This window comes from Nomascus leucogenys, chromosome 10, assembly GCF_006542625.1.
Source record: "Nomascus leucogenys isolate Asia chromosome 10, Asia_NLE_v1, whole genome shotgun sequence".
Taxonomy (NCBI): Eukaryota; Metazoa; Chordata; class Mammalia; order Primates; family Hylobatidae; genus Nomascus; species Nomascus leucogenys.
In genome coordinates, this window is record NC_044390.1 from 36,354,115 (window position 1) to 36,378,515 (window position 24,401).

General features: G+C 40.8%; 1 protein-coding gene and 1 non-coding gene across 2 annotated transcripts in view; one reads left to right on the plus strand and one right to left on the minus strand.

Moving 5' to 3' along the window:
- The first annotated feature begins 319 nt into the window (after positions 1 to 319).
- The window catches only part of CPM (carboxypeptidase M), an 80,277-nt gene continuing 56,195 nt past the window's right edge, over positions 320 to 24,401 (plus strand). The window contains exons 1-2 of the mRNA XM_030820010.1: positions 320 to 371; positions 670 to 832. Of these exons, the coding sequence (XP_030675870.1) occupies positions 673 to 832 (160 nt within the window). The 5' untranslated portion in view covers positions 320 to 371; positions 670 to 672. The remainder of the gene's footprint in view (positions 372 to 669; positions 833 to 24,401) is intronic.
- LOC115837116 lies at positions 19,501 to 19,562 on the minus strand. The gene has a single exon (XR_004032150.1). It is a non-coding gene; the product is annotated as a U7 small nuclear RNA (small nuclear RNA).

Consider the following 24,401-nt stretch of genomic DNA (forward strand, 5'->3'; position numbering starts at 1 on the left):
GTGTCCCTCAGTGGAGCGCCCTGTGGCTGCCCAGGCTACAGCCGTGGCCGAGGCGAGGACACACTTCTAACCTGGGGCTCCAGCAAAGACTGTCCGCAAGCGGCGACTCCATGCCCGCAGCCCTCCGGCCCGCTCAGCCGCCCGCCCGCCGGCACCAGCAGCCGCGCCACGAAAGGGCGCACCGCGCGGGCGCCGTCTCTCCTAGGTGCGAAGGCGGCTGAGGCCCCGCCCGGGAGGCACCCGCGCGGCTCCGGAGTGGGCCGGAGGGACGTCCGGGGGCGGGGCCCGGTCGCGCCCGCCCTCTGACCGGGCTATAACACCCGTCCCCGCCGGGCGGCCGCGGGTGGGTAGAGGTGCGCGCCTGGGACCTGGTGAGACTGGGGGTGCTCGGGGACGGGCGCAGCTGCGGCAGCTGCCGGACGGCGGAGGCGCCAGGAGGAGGAGGAGAGGGAGGCGCGGGCGGCTGGGTCGAGGGCACCGAGGCTGCCCGTGCTCCCGGTCTCTGGTTGCACGGCTCACTCCCGAAGGTGTTGCTTCCAGCCTTTGCCTCCTTAGGAGGCAGGGAGCGTCAGTGTCGGGAGACCCTGAGACCGGAGTGCCGAGACGTAGCTGGTGATGCCCCCGCCTGCCCTCATGTGTTCTCAGGTTCTTATTTTTATTCATCTCTAGAACATGGACTTCCCGTGCCTCTGGCTAGAGCTGTTGCTGCCTTTGGTAGCTGCGCTGGATTTCAACTACCACCACCAGGAAGGGATGGAAGCGTTTTTGAAGACTGTTGCCCAAAACTACAGTTCTATCACTCACTTACACAGTATTGGGAAATCTGTGAAAGGTAGGGTCCGTCTCATTCACACTTTGCCAAACCCTCAGTCCTCCCTTTCAGTATTCATTAAATATGCCCCAGCTTCCTGTCTGCCCTTCCACGCACCCACTCTGAGTGGCACAGAACAGGTCAACCGGTACCGTGCGTGTTGGTTGTTTTCTGCTTTTGTTGGGAGGAATAGTAGGAAGAACTGAATTTTACTGGACTTGTCCATTGTAATTCAGTGTCACTGAGTCCTTTCCATTATTGGAGTTCTGTCTTATTTGGGATGTGTGTTTTAGTTCCTTTTCAAGATAAACTCCCAAGTAAGTCCGTTTATCCGTTTCAGTTCCCCTTTGTGTGGGCTTCTTTATATATGACTTGGATTGTTAATGTCATTTCTTCGTGTCTCTTTTAAACTGAAATAATGCAGTTTTGTTGGTAAGATTTCTGTGTCATATGTAATTAGCCTTTTATTTAAAGTTATGCAAAACTATCATTTCTGGAAGTTTCTTTTAATCTAAGTAGTACGGTTCTGTTGGTTAGATTTGCGTCGTGTATAATTAGCCCTATGGCTTAAAGTTATGCAAAAAAGTAGTTCTATGATTAAAGGCTGTTTTTAAAATGTATCCATTTGAAGAAGACAATGCTAGATAATGAATATATATTAGTAGTGATTGAAACTCTTCCCAGCATTTTCATATTTATCATTAATAATTTATTGTTCTAAGTTAGAAACTACATAAAGTTATTTTCATTTTTATAGACAGCAAGTTTGAATCAGATAAATTAAATAATTTGTTCAAGGTCTCCCAGATGGTGAATTTTATAGCCAGGACTGGCACCCATCCAGCCAAGGCAAATAATTTGATCAGATATCGTTATTTCTTTTTTCTTTCTTTCTTTCTTTTTTTTTTTTTTTTGAGTCGGAGTCTCACTCTGTTGCCCAGGCTGGAGTGCAGTGGCGTGATCTCGGCTCACTGCAATCTCCGGCCTCCCGAGTTCAAGCAATTCTCTTGCCTCAGTCTCCCGAGTAGCTGGGATTACAGGAATGCGCCACCACGCCTGGCTAATTTTTTTGTATTTTTAGTAGAGATGGGGTTTCACCATATTGGCCAGGCTGGTCTCGAACTCCTGACCTTGTGATCCTCCTGCTTTGGCCTCCCAAAGTGCTGGGATTACAGATGTAAGCCACCGTGCCCGGCTGAGATATCATTATTAATTAATCGTCTTTTATTATCCTAATGTTCCCAAAGAGGTTACCAGAAAACTTAGTCCTTAAATCAAAAGTTTCATAAATTTTATGCACTTTGGATCTCAACTTTTTGTAAGGTGTGTTCAAACTCCTCCTGGATTTTAGCTCTGAGCTTTTGAGTCAATTGAGAGTCTCATAATTACCATATTCTTAATCGTTTTTCAAAAAAAATCAAGGCTATGGCTTCTATGTTAAAGTATTATATAAATGTATTTATGTGCAATGCAAAGTCAATATCCTGGGCTGTGTGTAATAGTAACTTTGTTTTTAAACAGCATTGCCAAAGAGTTGGTGCCAGAATTACTCTATTTGCTCTATAATCCAAAATTATAGAGGTTGGGTGTGTGAGAAATCATATCTTGAATCAGCATACGTATTCAGCCTTCTGAAATCATTTTTCCCTAGGGCTAGAGTAGAGCAATTTAAAAAGATCTAGGAATACTAATTATATTAATTAAAAAATATATAGAACACAACTAGCTTGAGTTATTGTTCAGTCATCATTTCAACCACAAGATGATGAGGATGTTGTTAATTTGAAGTACTAAGTGATTTGGTAAGGTTTTGTATTTTCAAACACAGTGTGCTTGTGACAGTTGGGGGCTCTCTTTCCTAATATGAATCAGCAATTGTGATCTATCCTGCATGATATCAAACCACAATCACAGTGAAAGTCAGCAGGCTTAATTTTTTTTTAATTTTACCTTGTATGCACTCCCGTCGTTAAAGGCTTGAGGAGTTATCATGTAAAAATAAAATCTGACACTAGTGGTTAAATATTTGTGTTGAATATGTTGTTCTGAATAATAACTTGGATTAAGAAAAATCCCAAATCTGCCATTTGGCTCCAACTGGTAGATTAAACTGTATGCCAGTAACTGGGAGTCAGTTGCCAAAGTGTCACTGCACATTAGTGTGACAGTTGAGAGATGGTGCTCCTTTGTTGGTGGTCTTTTTCACTAGATATTTTCCCTAACCATTCTGCCCTCTGATGTAAGATAAGTTTGCTTAGAAAACAGAATTTATGACCAGGCCCAGTGACTCACACCTGTAATCCCAGCACCTTGGGAGACCGAGGCGGGAGGATCACCTGAGGTCAGGAATTTGAGACCAGCCTGGCCAACATGATGAAACATTGTCTCTACTAAAAATACAAAAAATTAGCCAGGCATGGTGGTGTGCACCTGTGGTTCCCACTACTAGGGAGGCTGAGGCAGGAGAATAGCATGAATCCAGGAGGCAGAGGTTGCAGTGAGCCAAGATCATGCCACTGCACTCCAGCCTGGGCGATAAGAGCGAAACTCCATCTCAAAATAGAAGAAAATAAAACAGAATTTATTATACACGTGTTATTTATTTATTTATTTATATTACATGTATTAATGTGGGCAGTCTTACCCAGAAGGGAAAGTAATATTCCTACGTAACCAAATACATGTTTAGTTTTTGTAAAAACTTATATGTGATATGCCTATGTAAATATATGCATATCACTTATTTTCTTTGTTGTAATTGTGGATTATATTCTGCTTGTTTTTTCATTTCATGTTATTTCCTTAGATATTTCCATGAATTGACAAAGTCGGTAGATGTGAATTCATTGCTGTATAGTATTTTATCCTCTTGATTATGTGAATTTTCTTAGTCGTTCACCTCTTTAAGCATCTGTATAGTTTTTGGTTAACTCTGTTATAAACAGGGATGCTATAAAACCATTGGTACCTGTTATGATAATTACCTTCTATTATTATTGGTGATTTTAAAAAACTTTTTTATTTTGAAACTTTTAAGATCCACACAAAAGTTAAGCACATCTATACCCAGCTTCAGCCATAGTAGACCATATTTCAGTTGAGCCTTTCGAAGGAAATCCCACTGCCTAGCGACACAGTAAAGAAAATCTTGGGTGAAACAAGAGAAGCAAAAAAGTACTGATGACTTAGTTCAGAAAAATCAGAAAAGGTACAGTGTTCATCAGTTCGTTCATTCAATCCTCCATTCAATTAAGGAAACACCTCCCATTTTTTGCCCCAACCCCTTTGTCTAGAAGGACGCCTGGCACATAATCAATAATCTATATCTATTTATTTAATGGATTGAATATTTGCTGAGCAAAAGCCATGGGAGGCAAACAAAGGTGTGTGTCATTCATTCCCTGCCATTAGGTAGCCCATTTTCAAATACAAATGTATTTACTGTGAATTTCTCAGGGTAGTCTCTCCACACACACCCCAAAATTAGTTTAGGAACATTTTATTATTTTTTTAAAAAATGAACCCTTGTGTTGAGGGCTGACTTTCAATAGATAGCAATGAAAGAGCTGCTCTGCTACATACAAAACCCCAAAGGGCCATTTTAAATGAGATTTCCTACCATCTATTTTAAGAATCTTGCATTGGCTGGGTGTGGTGGCTCATGTCTATAATCCCAGCACTTCAGGAGACCAGCCTGGGCAACATGGGAGACTCCATTTCTTTAAAAAAAAAAAAATTTAATTAACCAGGCATAATGGTGCATGCCTGTGGTCCCAGCTACTTGGGAAGCTGAGGCAGGAGAATCACTTGAGCCTGGGAGTTCAAGGCTGCAGTGGGCTATGATCGTGCCACTGTACTCCAGCCTGGCCTACAGAGCAAGACCCTGTCTCAAAAAAAAAAAAAGTATCCCTTCTTGCCTCCTGCTAAGTCTAATCATCATTGTATCTGAATACAGTAGGCAGGATAATAACACCTTCCTTACTAGTGATAATATTATTAGAGATTTTTTAAAGCCAGTCAAATTTAGTAGTCTCTGTTATCAAGTACTTTCCATGTAGTCGATAGTTTAATACATTATTTTGATCTCAGCAACTCAAAGTAGTCATTATCCTCATTTACGAAACAGGTAAAATGAGGCACAGAGAGGTTAATTAACTTGCTGAAGATAACATAGCTAAGTGTTAGAAGATTCAAACTCAGATCTGCCTATTTCCCAAGCACCTCTCTATTCTCTTTTAAAAAGCAGCTTGACACAGATGGGGATGATTCCATGGAAGTTGAGGTCATTAGTAGAGGGTTTTAGGACCATGGTTTGGGCACATTTGACCTGAAGGTATAGCTCTACCAAGGATCTAGAGCTGCTCAATTCAGTAGCCATTAGCCACTAAGCAATTGAGGACTTGAAATATGACTAGACCAAACTGAGGTGTGCTAGAAAGTGACTTTGAAGACTTAATACAAAAAAGGAAAATATTTCACAAATAATGTTTTATATTGATTACGTGTTGAAATGATAATATTTTAGATATGTTATATAAGAAATATATTTTTTAATTAATTTCAAGGCCAAGAGCAGTGGCTCACACCTGTAATCCCAGCACTTTGGGAGGCTGAGGCAAGTGGATCGCCCGAGCTCAGGAGTTTGAGACCTGCCAGGGCAACATGGCAAAACCCCATCTCTACCAAAAATATAAAAAATTAGCTGGGCATGGTGGCATATGCCTGTCATCATAGCTACTTGGGAGGCTGAGGTGGGATGAGTGCTTGAGCTTGGGAGGTGGAGGTTGCAGTGAACCAAGATTGTAATTGTGCCACTGCACTCTAACCTGGGTGACAGGGTGAGACCCCCATCTCAAAAATATATAAATATATAAATAAAAATTAATTTCACCTGTTTCTTTTTACATTATTGTAACTAGTAGAAGATTAAAATTATGTATATGACTTGCATCATATTTTGATCAGACTGTGCTGCTATAGAGTGCAATTTGTTATTATTAATTTTTTCCTGCGTACAAGAGGAATTCTAGTTCATTTAGAAAATTTGGATCATACAACAAAGCACCAAAAAGAAAATTAAAATCTCACCATCCAAAGGAAACATTTAGTAGACTGGAATCATACTATACAGTTTTGAGCCTTTTTACCCCCCTGAGTCAAATATCTTATTTTGTTTGTCCATGCAAACATGTTATCTCTAAAACTTGATTTTTAATTTCTGGCTTGTGTCCTGTCAATAGATATATTATTGTTTAACTTATGCCCCACTGGTGAATATTTAGTTTGTTTCTAAACTTTTGCTGTTATGATCAATGCTATAGTGAACATCCTTGTAGCTGAGACAGCAAAAATCTGAGCACAGGCTTTGGAACCACTGTGCCCAAGTTCAAATTCTGGATTCTCAGTTTTGTAGCTATGTGACCATGGGTCTTTAGAATAATTCCTGGCACATAGTAAGTGCTATGTAAAAGCTGCTATTATTATTATTATGAATACATACCCAAAAAGGAAATCACTAAGTCTAAAGCCGTTTTAAGTATTTGATATATATACCAAATTGCCTTCCAAAAAGATTGTGTTGATTTATAATCTCTTGGGAAATGCATATTAAGAAAAATAAAACAACTCTTCTAAAACTTACACTAGTCATAAATCAATACTGTCATTAGTGCTTTGAAAGATGACTGTAGTATGCATTTCTCATTGTTATGTTTTAAGTATGAGGGAGAATTTATTTCTTTTGCCTCTTTCCCTAAGAACTCTCACCTTCCCATAATCAACAGACATTTACTGAATTTCTCTACTAGGATACCTATACCATTTCAGATGTTCAGAAATCTCCCTAACATTGGTTAAGATTCTTGCTCCTAAGAGGAAAGTACTGTGTTCACATACACAGATCTCTCATGATCACTTGCCCTCAACTGGATAGATTTTAGCCGGTGATTTACCCTCAGAAAAGAGCATTGTATATAAAATTTTGGCACAACACTTGATCATCCGTCACACTCTGCTCATTTCCCAAATATGCTCGTAAAACCAGTTTGCTTGAGAACCTGTGTAAAATTCCTATTGTGATGCAAATACTGACATATTGAGGATGAATATGAAGAAAACCACTAAAATCTAGGAACTTCAGCTATAATATACATGTTTGTGATTTAAAGTTATATGGGCTTAGTAAGCCTTTCCCCTTTAACATAATACGCAGGGTCCCTTTCTGAGACATTTATCAGCTATCAGCCTTATTCTTATTCTTGAAACATTCAGGGTTTCCTAAAGACATTGCCTTTTTCTTTTTTTTTTTTATACGGAGTCTCGCTCTGTCGCCCAGGCTGGAGTGCAGTGTCACAATGTCAGCTCACTCCGCCTCCTGGGTTCAAGCAATGCTCCTGCCTCAACCTCCTGAGTAGCTAGAATTACAGGCGCCCACCATCACACCTGACTAATTTTTGTATTTTTAGTAGAGATAGGGTTTTACCATGTTGACCAGGCTGGTCTCGAACTCCTGACCTCATAATCTGCCTGTCTCAGCCTCCCAAAGTGCTGGGATTATAGGCGTGAGCCACCGCGCCCCTCCTATCACTTATCTTGTCATGCTTACATTGTTCCCCACAATTTTAGGTGTTTTCTTTTTTCAGTAGAGACAGGGGTCTCACTATGTTGCCCAGGCTGGTCTCGAACTCCTGAGCTCAAGTGATCCTCCTGCCTCAGCCTCTCATAGTGCTAGGATTACAGGAATGAGCCACTGTGCCCTCCGCCCACAGTTTTCTAATGTCCTCCATAGGGTAAGATGAGCTTACAATTATCTGAGCCTAAAACCAAAATCTGTTTTATATACAAATATAAAATATTTCCCCCTCCCCCAGTTTTAATATATACTGAACTTTTCAGGGATGCCACTATATGTAAATTGAGGGGAAATTATATTTTGTTTTGCTCTCAACGTGACTGAGAGATATTTCATATTCAGAGAATCCTGACAACAGTGAACAAAGAGCCAAATCAATCTGCATTTGTAATCTATATGTTCACGGTGACTCTCAAGTATAGATACAAGCATGTGACTTCTTTGTCTTCTAGTGGAGTACCCAAGTTTTTGCATATGGATACCATATTTTATGTAAATTGCATTCTTTTTTATTTCTGCTTTATATAGTTTGAACACTATATTGATCTTTTGAAATTATGTATGTAAATGTGTTAGAATTGTATGCCAGCATAATAAAACAGAAGTTGCAAAATATTGGATATGAAAATAAGAGGCATCATCTGATAGGGTTAAGAGCTATTAATGTAAAAGCACAAAGAGAGCTGATAAGGATCCACTTCAAGTTCATGTAGCCAGCATCCAAAAGGTGCTTAGTTTCTGTTCTTAATCCCTGAACATGTGTGTCTGACGGTAACACTGTGGTGACAGCAGTATCTAGAGTTGAGATGTGATAACTGCCATTAGCCCTGATTCCTCCTTTCAGTTTGTGTGTTTAGAACACCCCTTTCTCTAAGAGTGCAAAGTAAGAAAGTAAGATGTTAAAAAAAAAAAAAAAAAACCTTAAAGTGAAATTACTCAAAAAAACCAAAAAACAAAAAACCACACACACACACATTATATCAAATACAACAAGCATTTGGGTTAAGGGAAGGAGACTAAGTCAAATGTAGTCAAATCTTCCTGTTTGGAGCTAGGCTTGGTCCTGTAGTCCCAGCTACTTGGGAGGCTTACAGAGGAGGATCACTTGAACCCAGGAGTTTGAGGCTGTACTGCACTATGATCGCACCTGTGAACAGCCACTGCACTCCAACCTGGGCAACACAGCGAGAGTCTGTCTCTTTAAAACAAACAAACAAACAAACAAACAAAAAACACTTCTATCTAGTGATTTCAAACAATTGACATTCTTCCTAGCAATTAAATGTAATACTGTATAGTAGTTTGTGAAGAGGTTAGTAAGTCCTAATTTGAATTTGTGTTAAAACAGACACAAAATGCACATTAAAAATGTTTCTCATCTCTGTTTTCTGAGGACTGCTGCCTGTCACAGGTTTTAAAAACACACATTTTCTAATGTGACCTTTCACATACATACCTTTGTCAAGCTCAGCTGGAGGGCTTAATCTCCACTGCATCAAAAAAAAAAAAAAATGCTGCCAACTTCAAACAAATTGCCTTGGAGCTGGCTTCACAGAGTAATCATGCACTTACCCAGAGTTGAAGATAACTACCTTGACGATGGGGATACAAAGGCAGTAATGATAGTGCTTACTACTCCCGTCTTTAGCCTATCATGGAATTCAGGAGAAGCTAATTAAGTAATCCTTCTGTTTGTTTAAAGAACTTTCAATTAGTTGCTTATCCAGTTTTTAAATTATTCTGATGCGAATCTGTGAAAACTAGAACCACACTTAAAAATCACAACTAAAGTAACATGAATTGACAGTTATTCAAACACATAACTAAGCCTCCTTTCCCACATAATGCACACGCACATATACAAATATAGGCAGGTGAAATTTAGCATAACATCATGTTTTTAGAGCATGAATAAATGTTACATTTGGTCATTCATTAGGTTAATTGAAACTTAGTTCAAAATGTTGCTTACTCCAGGAAGCCTTTTTCTATTCCCCTGGGCAGAGTCAGAATCTCCTTCCACACCTCTTCTCCTCTTGAGCATCTTCCAGTAACTCTATGTGCACATAGAGGCCAAGGACAAGGCTTTGTTCAGCTTTGTATCCTAGGCACTAAGATGTGCTTATTACATGTAACAGATACTCTCAGGGACAAAGATGAAGAGTTATTATATGCTTATTAAATGAAACATGAATGTAAATATATTGTATGTAGTATATTAAATAATACGTAAGTATATAGGATGTGCATTTTTAGATATACTTTTATATTGTTACATATATTATATGTAACTTTATATACTTTTATATAGTTACCTACATTGTATGTAAGTACTTCAGTCCCTCAAGAAAATGGCATTGTTTTCTTATAAACTTTTGTTAAAATTAGTTTTATATTAGTAATAAATAATATGATAACTTAGAGAGGTAGAATTAGGGGACCACAATTACGCCCCAGTTCAAGATAAGTCACTGGCATGTGGGAGAAAGCCTCAGAGAAGTTAGGGACTTTCAGGCAGTAAAGGACACAGTTGAATTATTCACTGGCTAGCCTAAAATGGGTCTACCCCTACCCCTTGCCTTCAGCCTCCTAAAACACTGACCAAACATGTAATAAGAAAAGAGTAATTATAGGAGGTCTACCACCATCACCCTCACCCCTGCCTTCATTAAGAAGTGTTTAGGCTGGTTGCAGTGGCTCACACCTGTAACTCCAGCACTTTGGGAGGCTGAGGTGGGTGGATCACTTGAGGCCAGGAGTGCGAGACCAGCCTGGCCAACATGGTGAAACCCATCTCCACTAAAAATATAAAAATTAGCCGGGCATGGTGGCAGGTGCCTGTAATTCCAGCGACCTGGTAGGCTGGGGCAAGAGAATCGCTTGAACCCAGAAGGTGGAGGTTGTAGTGAGCTGAGAGCCGAGATCGCACCACTGCACTACAGCCTGGGTGACAGAGCAAGACTCTCTCTCAAAAAAAAAAAAAAAATAAGTGTTTAAATAAATGCCTCTGGCTTTATTTGAACAGTCCAGGAATAATTCAAGGGTCTGTCATAGAATTTTGACAAAGAAAAGAAGGTGGGAGGGATCATGTGAAGAAGGCCTTTTTTCCCCAAAGAGGTAAGCAGGGGCCAGGCACAGTGGCTCAGGCCTGTAATCCCAGCACTTTGGGAGGCCAAGGCAGGCCAATCACTTGAGGCCAGGAGTTTGAGACCAGCCTGGCCAACATGGCAAAACCCCATGTGTACTAAAAAAATGCAAAAAAATTAGCCAGGTGTGGTGGTGCGCACCTGTAATCCCAGCTACTCTGGAGCCTGAGGCAGGAAAATCACTTGAACCCAGGAGGTGGAGGTTACAGTGAGCCGAGACTGTGCCACTGTACTCTAGCCTGGGTGACAGTGAGTCTCTGTCTAAAAAAACAAACAAACAAACAAAAAACTTAAGCAGAGATATGAAACCCTTCCATTTTAAGTGTCTTTTCCCCCCTCCATACTCAGAAATGTTGTACTCATTTTAGGTGAAGGCAGATGATATGTCTGACTATTCTTGCTGTGAGTGGTCCAGAAGGGCACAGTTTTGGAAATACACAGATGAACTGTTGAAGGTAGTTTCACCTTAATTTTTAGTCCTTGTTAAATATTTATTCCCTTGTCCATTGTTGATGACTCGGTTGAGCCCACTCGTTAAAATCCTTTTCACAGGGGATAGTCACTCTTATGACAACGTAGACACCTGGAGACATGTGGGAAGCGTAGGGTCATTTAACATGTGGCGATTCTACAGCAGTTTTCCCATTGTTTAATTAGAGAGATTTATTTACAGCTTGTGTTAGGCTGTTCTTGGGTTGCTAGAAAGAAATACTGGGTAATTTATAAAGAAAAGAGGTTTAATTGGCTAAGCGTTCTGCAGGCTGCACAAGTGTGGCCCCAGCATCTGCTCAGTTTCTAGGGAGGCATCAGGAGGCTTTTACTCATGGCAGAAGGTGAAGCAGGACCAGGCACGTCACATGGTGAAAGCAGAAACAAGGGAAAGAGGGGGTGGGAGGTGCCACACACTTTTAAACAACCAGATCTCATGAGAACTCACTCATTATTGTGAGGACAACACCAAGCCATGAGAGATCCACTCCCATGACCCAAACGTCTCCCACCAGGCTCCACCTCTAACATGGGGGAAGACATTTCAGCATGAAATTTGGGGGAACAAATATCCAAACTATTCACACCTTACTAATAATACTAAATGTGCACAGTTAAATTTCAGATAAAGATTGTTCAATCGAGGCAGACATGTAATTTTTTCCATTGCTGTTTGGGACTCAGATGAATAATCTTAGTGTGGTAGAGATAAGCCTAGCTGGTTTGTCACTTGTTACTGTAAGTTCCTTTCAATTTATGAAGAAACAGAAAGATAAATTGGGAAATGCCACATTCCAGCCTTAACGAACTTTTTAGTTGGACTTGGCCATCTTTCGAGTTTGAAGAACATGTACTTCTAAGTGTACAAAATGTATTTTCAAACTCTATGGCATACAGTTCTAGCATAACACCATGTCAGTCAATTGCAGAACTTCCAAACGTTTTTTACACTGAGAGCTCTTTGGTCAAATAATTCTTGCTTGGAAGTAAATCCCAGTCTGTGTGTGCCAGGCACTGTATTAGGCTAGCGACAGAGTCTTGAGCAAAGAGCATCTCTGCTCTGATGTTTCTTACATGTGCTAGTGAGGGAGGCAAACAAAAAACAAGGCAAGTTCAGATTTTGATCATTGCTATGAAGCAAATACATAGTTTAACGTAATGGAGAGTGACAGTTACTGTGGAACATAGGTTCCATGAAGGCAAGGAGCCTATCCTGCTTGTCACTGTATTTTCAGTGCCTAAAACCTAGCAGTTACTGTTTGAGAGAATGTTGTATGGAAAGAATGACAGGAGGCTTGCCTGAAAAGATGGTAGGTTGAAGCGGAGATCTGAAAGGTGACAATCAGCTAGATCTTATAGCCTGATTACAAAGTGCACAAAGTGCAAGTGATGTGCAAAGGCCTCGAGGTGGAAAGGGTAGAATAGAAGTGAGACCAGGGTGGCTGGAGCCAAGTGAGCAAGGGGAAAGTGGTCTTTAAGGAAGTTGGAAGGTACGCAGGGGACAGAACATAGAGTGCCTTCTAAGCCAATTCTAAAGTGGAGCGTTTGAATTCTGTTCTGAGAATAATGGGAAACCATTGAAGGGTTTTAAGAAGAGAGTGATGTAATCTGATGTGGGTTTCAGAAAGATAACTTTAGCTACTGAATACAGGAAATGGCCAGAATAGAAGCAGGGAGAATAATCCAGTTACAGTAATCCTGGCAAATGTTGATGATGGTGATTTGGATTAAGATGCCCTGTTAGGAATGGAGGGAAGTGAAAGGACTGGAAATCTGTTTTGGAAATAAAACCAAGAGTACTTGCTAATGGGTTGGGTTGGGTTGGATTGGATTGGATTGGATTGGACTGGAGGAAGGTGTGTGAGCAGAAGAGGAAAATCAAGGATGATGCTTAGGTTTTGTGCTCGACTGAGTGTATGAAGTGTTCTTATGTTAGATGGACAAAACTGGAAGAGGACAGATTTGGGATGAAATCAAGAGCTCTGATTCAGACATTTTCTTTAGAAATTGTGAACTCCTCAGGAGGTATCCAGTGGAGACAGTTGGGTATATAAGTGGAGCTCAAGAGAGAAGTTTGGCTGCAGAAAGCAAGTTGGGAGTCATCAACATCGAGATGGTATTGAAACCTGTGGGACTAATAAAGTAATCTAGCAAGAGAGTAGAGATAAAGAAAAGAAGGCCAGAATCAAGCTATAGCACCCTCACACAGTTAGTCTGATAGAGTAGAGGAGCCCAGAATGGGGATGGGAAAAAAATCAGTAATGAGGTAGAAGGAAAACTAAGAGTGGTGTCACAGATGTCAAAAAGGGGAGCGGCTCAAGAAGGAGGATGTTTTGGGGGGTGCCGTGACCACCTACTAGTGATTTGCTGGAAGGACTCACTCACAACTCAATATAAAATCATATTCAAGGCTAAGATTTATTACAGCAAAGGGTATGGTGCAGGAACAGCAGGATACAGATATATGGTGGCAAAACTAGAGAAGTCGAAGTAGGCTTTCTTGTCCTCTGTCTGTAGGGATTCCATTCCTGTTTCTCAGGAATGCATGTTTCTCTCCAGCTGTAAACTGCAGAGACATATGCAGAATGCCTCCACCCAGGAAAGCCCACTCAAGCCTTAGGAGTTCAGAGCTGGTCAAGGGAGCTGGTCGTGTAGCTATGTAACCAGCCAGGATGCAGACCCCAAACTAGGTACTAGGATGCATCAGGAATCTTCACGTTAACTTTAAACAATGATACTGTCTTGATATATTTTGACCACTGCCTTGAGGGCACAAAAATAACATAACTAACTAGTGAGCATTTCAGGGAGTTTAGTGCTCAAGATTTGGGTCAGGGTCATTGCTATGACTGCAGGTGTTCCCAAAGACAAGCAAGAACTGAGTAAAACATGCTGGCTATGTTAACTCTTTCCTCTAGAGGTCATGGTTAATGTTGAATGCAGGTGAAAGTCAAAACTGAGAGCCATAAAGTTAATTTCTATATCCCAAAATATAGTTAGTGAAATTATATTTCTCTCCAGATAGATTCATTCCACTTATTTAGTAAACATTTATTGAATGCCTAATATAGTTCATGGCACGTGCTAGCATGAGACTATAGGGGTAAAGAAGTTAGACATGGCACCTGCCCTGAAGGAGATGACAATCCAATAAACGCAGATGTCATTAGCTGTGTGCGAGAATATGACAGAGGTCTCATGGCTGAGACCCCAAGGATAAAGAGAGATCATCCAGGTGAAAAGGGAAAGGCAAGGCAATAAATAGCATGTTCAAAGGCCTGGAGGTGAAGGAGAACATTGACTTTGAGGAGCAAAAGAAGTTCAGTGTGGCTGGAGGGGAGAAAGGAGAAGGTGAGTATGGGGTAGATTATGGAGGACCTTATACAGGCTGTTAAACATGTTTTGCTTCATCCATGGGGAGATATAATCCTAAGGGTTTTTGCTTGATAGGAAAATGACAGATTTGTTTTCTTGATTGAAAAATTTCTGATAATTTTACAATTAGTTTTGCATTGCAACAGAGATTCTGTCTGTCTCTCTCTCTCTCTCTCTTTTTTTTTGAGACAAGAATCTCGCTCTGTCACCCAGGCTGGAGTGCAGTGGTGCGATCTCAGCTCACTGCAACCTCCGCTTCCCTAGTTCAAGCGATTCTCCTGCCTCAGCCCCCGAGTAGCTGGGATTACAGGCATGTGCCACCACGCCCAGCTAATTTTTGTATTTATAGTAGAGACGGGGTTTCACCATGTTGTCCAGGCTCGAACTCCTGACCTTGTGATCTGCCTGCCTCAGCCTCCCAAAGTGCTGGGATTACAGGCATGCACCTCCGTGCCCAGCCCAGAGATTCTCTTTAAGAAATTTGGTGCAACAGTCATTTCTGGAACAAAAAGTAGTGAGAAAATACAAACACACCAGGGTAAATAAACCAGAGCACCACAAAATGTAATATTAAATGTGTAAAAATAATAACAATCCCTGAGAGTTATCAGTGTGAAAAGTTTTTATTTGAATGCCATAATTGAATGGAATTGTTCATTTAAACCTTCAAGTGAATTTATTCTTATGTCTAAAACTTATTAGAAATGTTTCAATGGTGATTATATGTAGTTTCTTTTCTCTTTTGCCTTCAACAGAGCACAGATCACACAGAAAGGAATGATTTGTTTTTAATCAGCAATTTTGGAGACAAATTCTGTGAATGCCAACCTATACAGAAACTGACAAGCATTAATTATTCAGAATGTAAAGAGAAATGCCAGAGTATTAAGGAACAGATACCTAGATTTAAACATAATTTTGGAATATTATAATTATTATGAATTACAACCACTTATATTTGAGGTAGTATGTAACAGCTGTATGCATGAGCAGGAACATCAGAGGGAACATAACCTGGTCTCATTTTCTAGGCAAGCCATTCAAGAGGAGCAAAGAGAATGGGAAAATGAAAGCAATGCCACTGCTGATTATTGAACATCTTTATGTGCCATGCACTGTGCTAGGCCCTTTACACATTTTCGTCCTTTAAGCTATTTAAAAACTCTGTGATAAGTTACTTACATTCCCATTTTATAGGCAAGAGCAAATAGATTTTACAGATGAAGAAATTGATGTCCCAAAATGATATCTTGGTAGGTGATAGATTTGGTTCAGTAACCCAAATCTGTCTTTTAGCAATTTATGTATTCATTCAACAAATATTCATTGAGTTCCTACTGTCTACCAGAACTTTTGTAAGGGGATGCAAAGAAGGACAGAGCCGGGTCTTACCCTTTATGAACTAGGGCAGTGGGCCTAACACCCAATTGCCATAATGGGAAAAGCACTGTAATGGGGCTTTGTTCATTACAGTCAACAGTGCAGTGTAGGGATGCTTTGTAAGCTGGCCTACAGGGTGCTTGGTAAAGTTGAGAAAGGCTTATCAGGGAAGCTGACATTTGAACAAAGGTTTGGATATTACCAGGCAGAGAGATGGAGGTGGTAGGAGTTCCAGGTAAAGCGACTGGGAAAAACACATGCTGTGCTTGGGTGGCAGGAGCAGTCCAGCGAGGACATGTTGGGACTGTGCTGCAAGAAGCCTTGTGTGCCAAGGAGATGAGACTTCCCTTGTACATACAGACAAGGATAAGAATTTGATGACGATTTCTAATGTATCTTAGCATCTAAGTTCCCTTAATTTGTGCCCACTGGAAACCACAAAGTTTTAGAAGGCTTTTGTCATTGTGGTTTAAAAGAAAAAAATAGATTGTTCAAAGAACAGTGATACATAGGGAAAGTATTTTGACTCACGTAATTTCTCACTAAAATTGGCAATATTTGTAGCCCCATGGGAACTATGTTTCCATAGGACATTCTGTTCACTGTCCTTGGGAAGCTATCTAAAAAAAGAAAATAAAAGCCACAATAAAAAGAGGTATTTGGGGATCAGTAATAAAAGTTGTATACTTTATTGAATGTTTTACTGTGTACTAGCTACTTATCCACATTATTTTAAATCCTGACACCAACCCTGTGAATTAGGTAGTATTATCCCTGTTTTACAGATAGGAAACTGAGGCTCAGAAAAAAAGTGACTTGCCTGAGACTACTTAGCTAGGAAGGAGCAGAGCTGGGAATTCAAACCCAGGTCTGTCAGGATTCAAAACCCCATTTCTTCCAGTCTCTAGAACCTGGTCTCTAGAGCCTGGAGGCTTCTGTGGAGGTGACCTAGGCCACTTCAATAGGTGAGGAGACAGAGGACCGCTTGGGGATGCATTCCTTAAACCAGAGCAGCTGATTCTATGAATGCCAACCGAACACAGAAACTGACAAACATTAATTATTCAGAATGTAAAGAAAACTGCCAGAGTATCAAGGAACAGACACCTAGATTTAAACATAATTTTGGAAAATTGTAATTATTATTAATTATAACCACTTATATTTGAGGTAGTGTGTAACAGCTGTGTGCATGAGCAGGAACTTGACAGGGAACGTATCCTGGTCTCATTTTCTAGGCAAGCCATTCAAGCGCAGCAAAGAGAATGGGAAAATGAAAGCAATGCCACTGCTGATTATTGAACACCTTTATGTGCCATGCACTGTGCTAGGCTCTTTACACATTTTCCTCTTTTAAATTATATAAAAACTCTGTGATAAGTTTTTTTAAGTATTCAGACTTTTGTATTAAATTGGAAAACCAGTACTGGAACCTGGGGGTGGGGGCGGGGCAGGGGTCTTCTAATGACTGGCCCTGTGCTCTGTAAGCTTCACTAGCTATCCCACTTTGAAAAGAATGTATGAAACACAGTTGCAGTCATGCATACTCCATCTCCAAAGAATGGATTCATTCTTCAGGCCATGGTATACTGACTATAATTTTCTATTTGTAATTACCCAGATTCCAAGCCTGTTTATAGCATTTATACCTGAGGAATGGAATGGTGAGGATTTGAAGAGGCCACAGTCTTTGAGGTTTTCTTTGATAATAATATCTGTAGCTGCATCAAACACAAATTTGACATTCTATGTATCTGTAGCACAGGTCATGTGACTGTAAATTCTTTTGATACCTTTTTGCATACTGAGGTCAAGGAACTGGCTCTTGATGTAATTCCCCGCATCTTCATAGGAGTTGTTACCATCATACTCTGGAAAACAAATGCTAAGATGGATTAACTTTTTACACTGGGTTTCCACGTGGGATTTTATAGGAATAAAGGTTCCACTACCAGCAGTGAGTAGCCTGAAGTCTGCCACATTGACCAGGAACCTTTGCAAGAATAAACCGAGGATGTGCCCTCTGCAGGTGAATGTGCTAGGCTCTCTGGGGTTGCCAAGGAGTTTGAGTCCCCATCAACTACATCTAGTTGAGGTACACATGATCCTTTGCAAAGGTTCTGAGCCCTCTGAAACTGATCAAAACTGCGTCTGTTAGAAAACATTAAATATATTCTATATATCAAGCCAAATACCAGGAGCTTGTGTAAGCAACAGAGTATCTTGGTGGATCACGTGGGTGTTAGGCAAAAGATCCCACTGTTGGCCCTCCCCACACCCACATCCTTACTATGCTCCAGGCAGACAGAGTTACTCTTAACTATCTCAAAATGCCCAGAAACCCTTAACCACCTCTACTGATTTGCCTGTATTCGGGAGCCTCCTTCTTCACAGCTGAGATTCAGACTTCATTGAGGGACAAGGTGAATGAGAGGGTAGGGGACAGTAGGGGGCAGAATCTGGTCATCAGGAACTTTGGACTTTCCAGTGAGCAGAGACTGAGATACCTCAGGTGCTAAGACTGCAGCACCCCTGGAGGAAGACTGTACACTAGACAACAACAAGGCTGATTGGCAGGACAGCATCTACCCAGCTCCTTAACATCCGGGAGGAGATGGTGGTGCCATGTAGGGACACTTGACCCTGCCCCTAGCAGCCTCAGCTCCTGTGCATCCTGGGAGTGAAGTGATCGGGTCATGCAAGTAACTACATCAGTCCTCACCACTGGGATCCTTGCTACAGAGGGGAAGGCTTTTCCCTGTGTGCTGGAGATGGAGATAGAAGTGTATTAATGGAGGAAAACAAAATAAGCTTTTACATCTGCTAAATTAACAGAATCCCAGGCTGCCAAAACTCTGAGGCTTGCTCAATCAGCAGTCCAAACTGTATTTCCTCTAAGGGACAAATTATGAGCTGCTGTAAAGGTACACGCAGTCTAGTGAGAAACCATTCAATTTAGAGTAAGTTAAAGGAGTAGAGTGTGCCAGTATGAGAAGGCAACTCTCCTGGAGTTTGAGTTCCAAAACTCAGTGGGCTCATAGGTCATGGTGTGATCTTAGAAGTCATAAGTGACCAACAAGGAGTTTAATAACGCATTTTCTTATACTCCCTCTTTTTACATAGCCTTTATACCAAGTTATCATCTGGCCGTCATTTTAGATATAGGTTTCTAAGTTAGACGGTAGGGTCCAAATGAAGTGTTTGGCAAAGTCATCTTAATTTTTTAAAACTTGATATGAAAAAGATGTTGGTATCAGGCATTGAAATTGAGCTATCAGAATAGGGAAAAATTCCCCATTTATGCCCATACTCACAAATACACAAATATTTATAAACAATAATGAGACAGGCAGGCATGGTGGCTCACACCTGTAATCCCACCACTTTGGGAGGCCAAGGCAGGCAGATCACCTGAGGTCAGGAGTTCGACCAGCCTGGCCAACATGGTGAAGCCCCATCTCTACTAAAAATACAAAATTAGCCGAGTGTGGTGGCGCATGCCTGTAATCCCAGCTACTTAGGAGGCTGAGGCAGGAGAATTGCTTGAACCCAGGAGGTGGAGGTTGCAGTGAGCTGAGATCGTGCTATTGCACTCCAGCCTAGGCGACAAGCGCAAAACTCTGTCTCAAAATAATAATAATAATAAGACAACTTATTTTTTCCCTTTGGGGGGCTTTCCAGCAAAAACCAGAAAGCCTATTAGACAAATTTTAAAAGAGCTGCAACACTATAATAAGACTGTTTAATAATAGTTGAGAACATAGAGCCCGAAGAACACAGATTGCCTGGGTTCAAATCCTGGTTCGGCTGTTCAGTGGCTGTAATCTTGAACTACTGTCTTACCCTAGTTCCTATTTTGTAAAATAGAAATAATAGTTCTACCTCATAGGTTGTCGAGAGGGCTAAATAAGTTAATAAACATAAAGTGCTCAGAATATGATTGGCACATAAGTGCTGTAGAAGTATATGCTACTCTTACTGCTGTTACATAAATTGTGATATTTGGCAGCCTTGAAGCGTGGCCCTGCCATATGCTTTGTGTTTAAAACCCTCAAACTACCGTTTATTGAGGCATCTTTGATGTCAGGCACAGGGCTAGGCAATGTTCCTACTGTATCTCAATGAATCTACACAACACCCTATGAGGTAAATACCAATTTACAGCTTTAGAGACTGACTTGCCAGTGGTTAAGTAACTTGCCTAAGGCCACAAAGCAAGTACCTGGTAGATTCAGGACTGGAGCTTCAAGTCTAGAGAGCTTGGCTCCAGCCACAGCTGCAGTTTGGGCTGACCTTGTTCCTGCCAGCACACTTTGGGACCTGGGCCATACAAGTTATAGCATCCTGGACAGAGCCTCTATTTTATAGAAAAGGAACCTGAGGCCCTAGGATTAAATGAATTGCCAGAGGTCACTCTCCAAAGAGACTCTGAGGTCCAGATTAGGAAACCTGAACTAACGTTGAAGCCTTGTCTTTCTGTATAAGATCCAACTGCTTGTGGTGTGTTTGGCCAAAAAGACTCAGGTTAAAGTCAGATATCAAATAACATACTGACATCTAGCATATTTATGCCCAGATGCCATATAGCAAATCATCCTTCACTTTAATTAGCTTATAGTTATATACTCGACAATGTGAATGAACAGAGAAAAACAAGGTATTTTTTTTTCAACTTCTAAATTTGCTTGGGAAATTCCTCCGTGTCTTTTACAGGTTTAAAAATCATATTTAACGATAATGTAGTTATCTTAGGAAAAAGACCAACCCGTTTTTATCAGTATCGTTGGGCCATCACAGATGAGAGCTTTCTATCTTATGGAATCATTTGCACAAAGTATATATGAGGATATACAGCATTGTATTTGCAGCATTTCTTATAATAGTAAAAAAATGAAATGATACAGTCATCTAGTTAGTGCCACTGAGTTGTACACTTAGAATGGTTAAATAACAAATTTTGTTATATGTGTTTTGCCATATTTTAAAAAAATAGTTTAAGAAACTAGTGACTTGTATACTTAAACTGAGTGGATTGTATAGTATGCAAATAATGTCTCAATAAAGATATTTTTTAAAACCCATACATTCTTCCATAGAGAATTGGTCAGATTATGCCAAACCCAGTCAAAGGAGTATTTTACAACCTTTATTAAAGAATTAGGTAGATTTATATGTTTTGACATGGGAAGATGTCCAGAATATTTTGTGAAGTAAAAAACAGTTGATGTGCATTTCTATATGCTGTATGCACGCGTCCACAGTTTTGTCTTATGAGTAACACTCTTGTAAATGTCATTATGCAACTTGGCTTTTTCACTTACGTGTGTTAGAGGTTAGTACATATAGAGATACCTCATTTTTTTAACTGTTTCAAACTATTCTGTGGTATAATTTTATCTTAGTTTATTTAGTCATTTGCATATTGATGAGTCTTTAGGTCATTTATAACTTTTAGATATTTCGAAGAATGCTGCAATAGATACCGTTAAACAAGCACATTAGCTCCATAATTTCCCAAGGTAGGCACTGCTAAATCAAAAAGTACATGCATTTTTTTTCCCCAAGTTTCTTTCTTTCATTCATGATGCTCTTCTTCCTCCTCTTCTTCTTCTTCTTCATTATTATTATTATTATTGTTATTATACTTTAAGTTCTGGGTTACATGTGTAGAACGGGCAGGTTTGTTACATAGGTATACATGTGCCATGGTGGTTTGCTACACCCATCAACCCGTCACCTACATTAGGCGTTTCTCCTAATGTTATCCCTCCTGTAGCCCTCCCACCCCCCGACAGGCCCCATTGTGTGATGTTTCCCTCCCTGTGTCCATGTGTTCTCGTTGTTCAACTCCTACTTATGAGTGAGAACATGCAGTGTTTGGTTTTCTGATCTTCTGATAGTTTGCTGAGAATGATGGTTTCCAGCTTCATCCATGTCCCTGCAAAGGACATGAACTCATCCTTTTTTATGGCTGAATAGTATTCCATGGTACATATGTGCCACATTTTCTTAATCCAGTCTATCATTGATGGACATTTGGGTTGGTTCCAAGTCTTTGCTATTGTGAATAGTGCCGCAATAAACATATGTGTGCATAAAAAGTACATGCATTTTTGTGCTTGATGGATACTGACAGATTACCCTACAAGAGGATGTATTATTTACACTCCCAGCCCCACATGAGTATGTGTATTTCCCCACATCCTAACCAACACTAATTTTTTCCCATTCTAATGGGTGAAAAAAAATTTCCATTTTAAGTTGCATTTTCACTGAGCATGGTGGTACACACCTACAGTTCCAGCGACTTAGGAGGTCAAGATGGGAGGATTGTTTGAGGCCAGGTCTGGGAGTTCAAGACTAGCCTGGGCAACATAGCAAGACCCCATCTCTACCGAAAATTTTTTAAAAACTAGCCAGGCATGATGGTGCATTCCTGTCATTCCAGCTACCCAGGACACCGAGGCTGGATGATTGCTTGAACCCAGGGCCATGGTCCCACCACTGTACTCTAGCCTGGGTGACAGAGTGAGAACCTATCTCTAATTAATAATTAGTAGCATTTACATGATTGAAAATCAGAATGAACATGTTTTCACATTAATTCATCATTAGATAAACATTGAGGTACTGCCCCAGATGAACAAACACAAACCCCTGCCCCTGTGGAACTTCTGTTCAACTCTATTGGTCATTTCTATTTCCTCATGCCATTTGCCTGTTTTTCTATTTATTCATGCTTTGTTATGTGTGTGGCAAATATTTTCACCTCTTCTGTGGCTTGTCTTTTAAGCTCCATTTTCAGTATCTTTGGCCTTACAGAAGTTTTTAATTTTTATGAGGTCATATTCGTCAGTCCTTTTCTTTATGCTTTTATGTTCCATGCCTCACTTAAAAAGGCCCTCTTTCCCCCAAGGTCGTAAATATATTCTATACCCTTTTCAATATTTTTATGGTTTTAGTTTTTACATTTAGCACCTAACTCCATCTGGAATCTATTTTGGGGAATAGAGTGGTATGTAGATAGATTTCATGTCTGACAGTATATATTTTTGAGCGCTCAAATTTTTAAAAAGTATGTATGACTTTGGTAAGCAGAAAGAGCCATGAGGAGTTTGAAGAGACACTCAGAAAGTGAATGTCTACTCTGGATGGGCCCAAGAGTTTGCAATTTTAGCAGATACCTCCAGAGAAAAGAGAAAGTGATGAGGAAAAAAAAAAAAAATGCTGTGTTCTGTGGAGTGGATTCAGGTCATAATGACTGTAGGTAGAGACACAGCAGAAAGAATAGCCCCGGGCTGGCCTTGTATCCTGGTACCTACAGCACCTTAGGAAATACATAAAATACATGAAATGTCACAGCTTTGCAAGAACTAGAAGACAAGCCGGAATGAATCAGAGAAGGGATTCTTCAGTGTTTCTACTTGTAGTAGAATTTTTAATCCCTCATCTGGTACAAAAATGAGTTTGAGATAATAGCCCATTTAAAAATAACCCAGGCTGGGCCGGGCACGGTGGCTCACGCTTGTAATCCCAGCACTTTGGGAGGCCGAGGCGGGCGGATCACGAGGTCAGGAGATCGAGACCATGGTGAAACCCCGTCTCTACTAAAAATACAAAAAATTAGCCGGGCGTGGTGGCGGGCGCCTGTAGTCCCAGCTACTCGGAGAGGCTGAGGCAGGAGAATGGCGTGAACCCAGGAGGCGGAGCTTGCAGTGAGCCGAGATTACGCCACTGCACTCCAGCCTAGGTGACAGAGCGAGACTCCGTCTCAAAAAAAAAAAAATAAATAAATAACCCAGGCTGGTGCATGGCTTACTCCTGTATTCCCAGTACTTTGAGAGGCCTAGGCAGGCGAATCACCTGTCAGGAGTTGATGACCAGCCTGGCCAACATGGTGAAACCTCGTCTCTACTGAAAATACAGAAATTAGTCCGGCGTGGTGGCAGGAGCCTGCAATCCCAGCTACTTGGGAAGCTGAAGCAGGAGAATCACTTAAATCCGGGAGGCGGAGGTTGCAGTGAGCCCAGATGGTGCCACCGCACTCCAGCTTGGGCAACAGAGTGAGACTCCATCTCAAAAATAAATAAATAAATAACCGCCCAGCCCTGGATTAATGATGTATTTTCATTCTGGCTAGCAAAGGTTAGCAAAAGTGGATGACTATGTGTAGGCATGTTAATTAACACTTCTTAGATTCTGGAAAGAGAATGTTGTGTGGCAGAAATATGGCTACAAATGTACAAGCCTTCTGTAGATGATTCTTTAAAGGCAGGTGGAGTGGGAGCCGCTGGGCTAACCTACCCCAAATCACTGCACTACTTTTCTTCCCTTGGCATTAAAACCACATGACCCCTTAGTGTCTGTGTTGCACTCATGGGTTCAGAAGTTCCAGTGCATCTATCAAACACATACGTTTGTTTACTATGCATGTCGTTCTAAGTGGTCCTTCACTGCTTGTGACAACCCTATGAGGTACTATTATAAGCCTCCTTTTACACATGAGGAAACTGAGGCTCCAGAGAGTTAAATAAGTTGCCCATAGTCCCACAAGCACTGGCAGCATTGG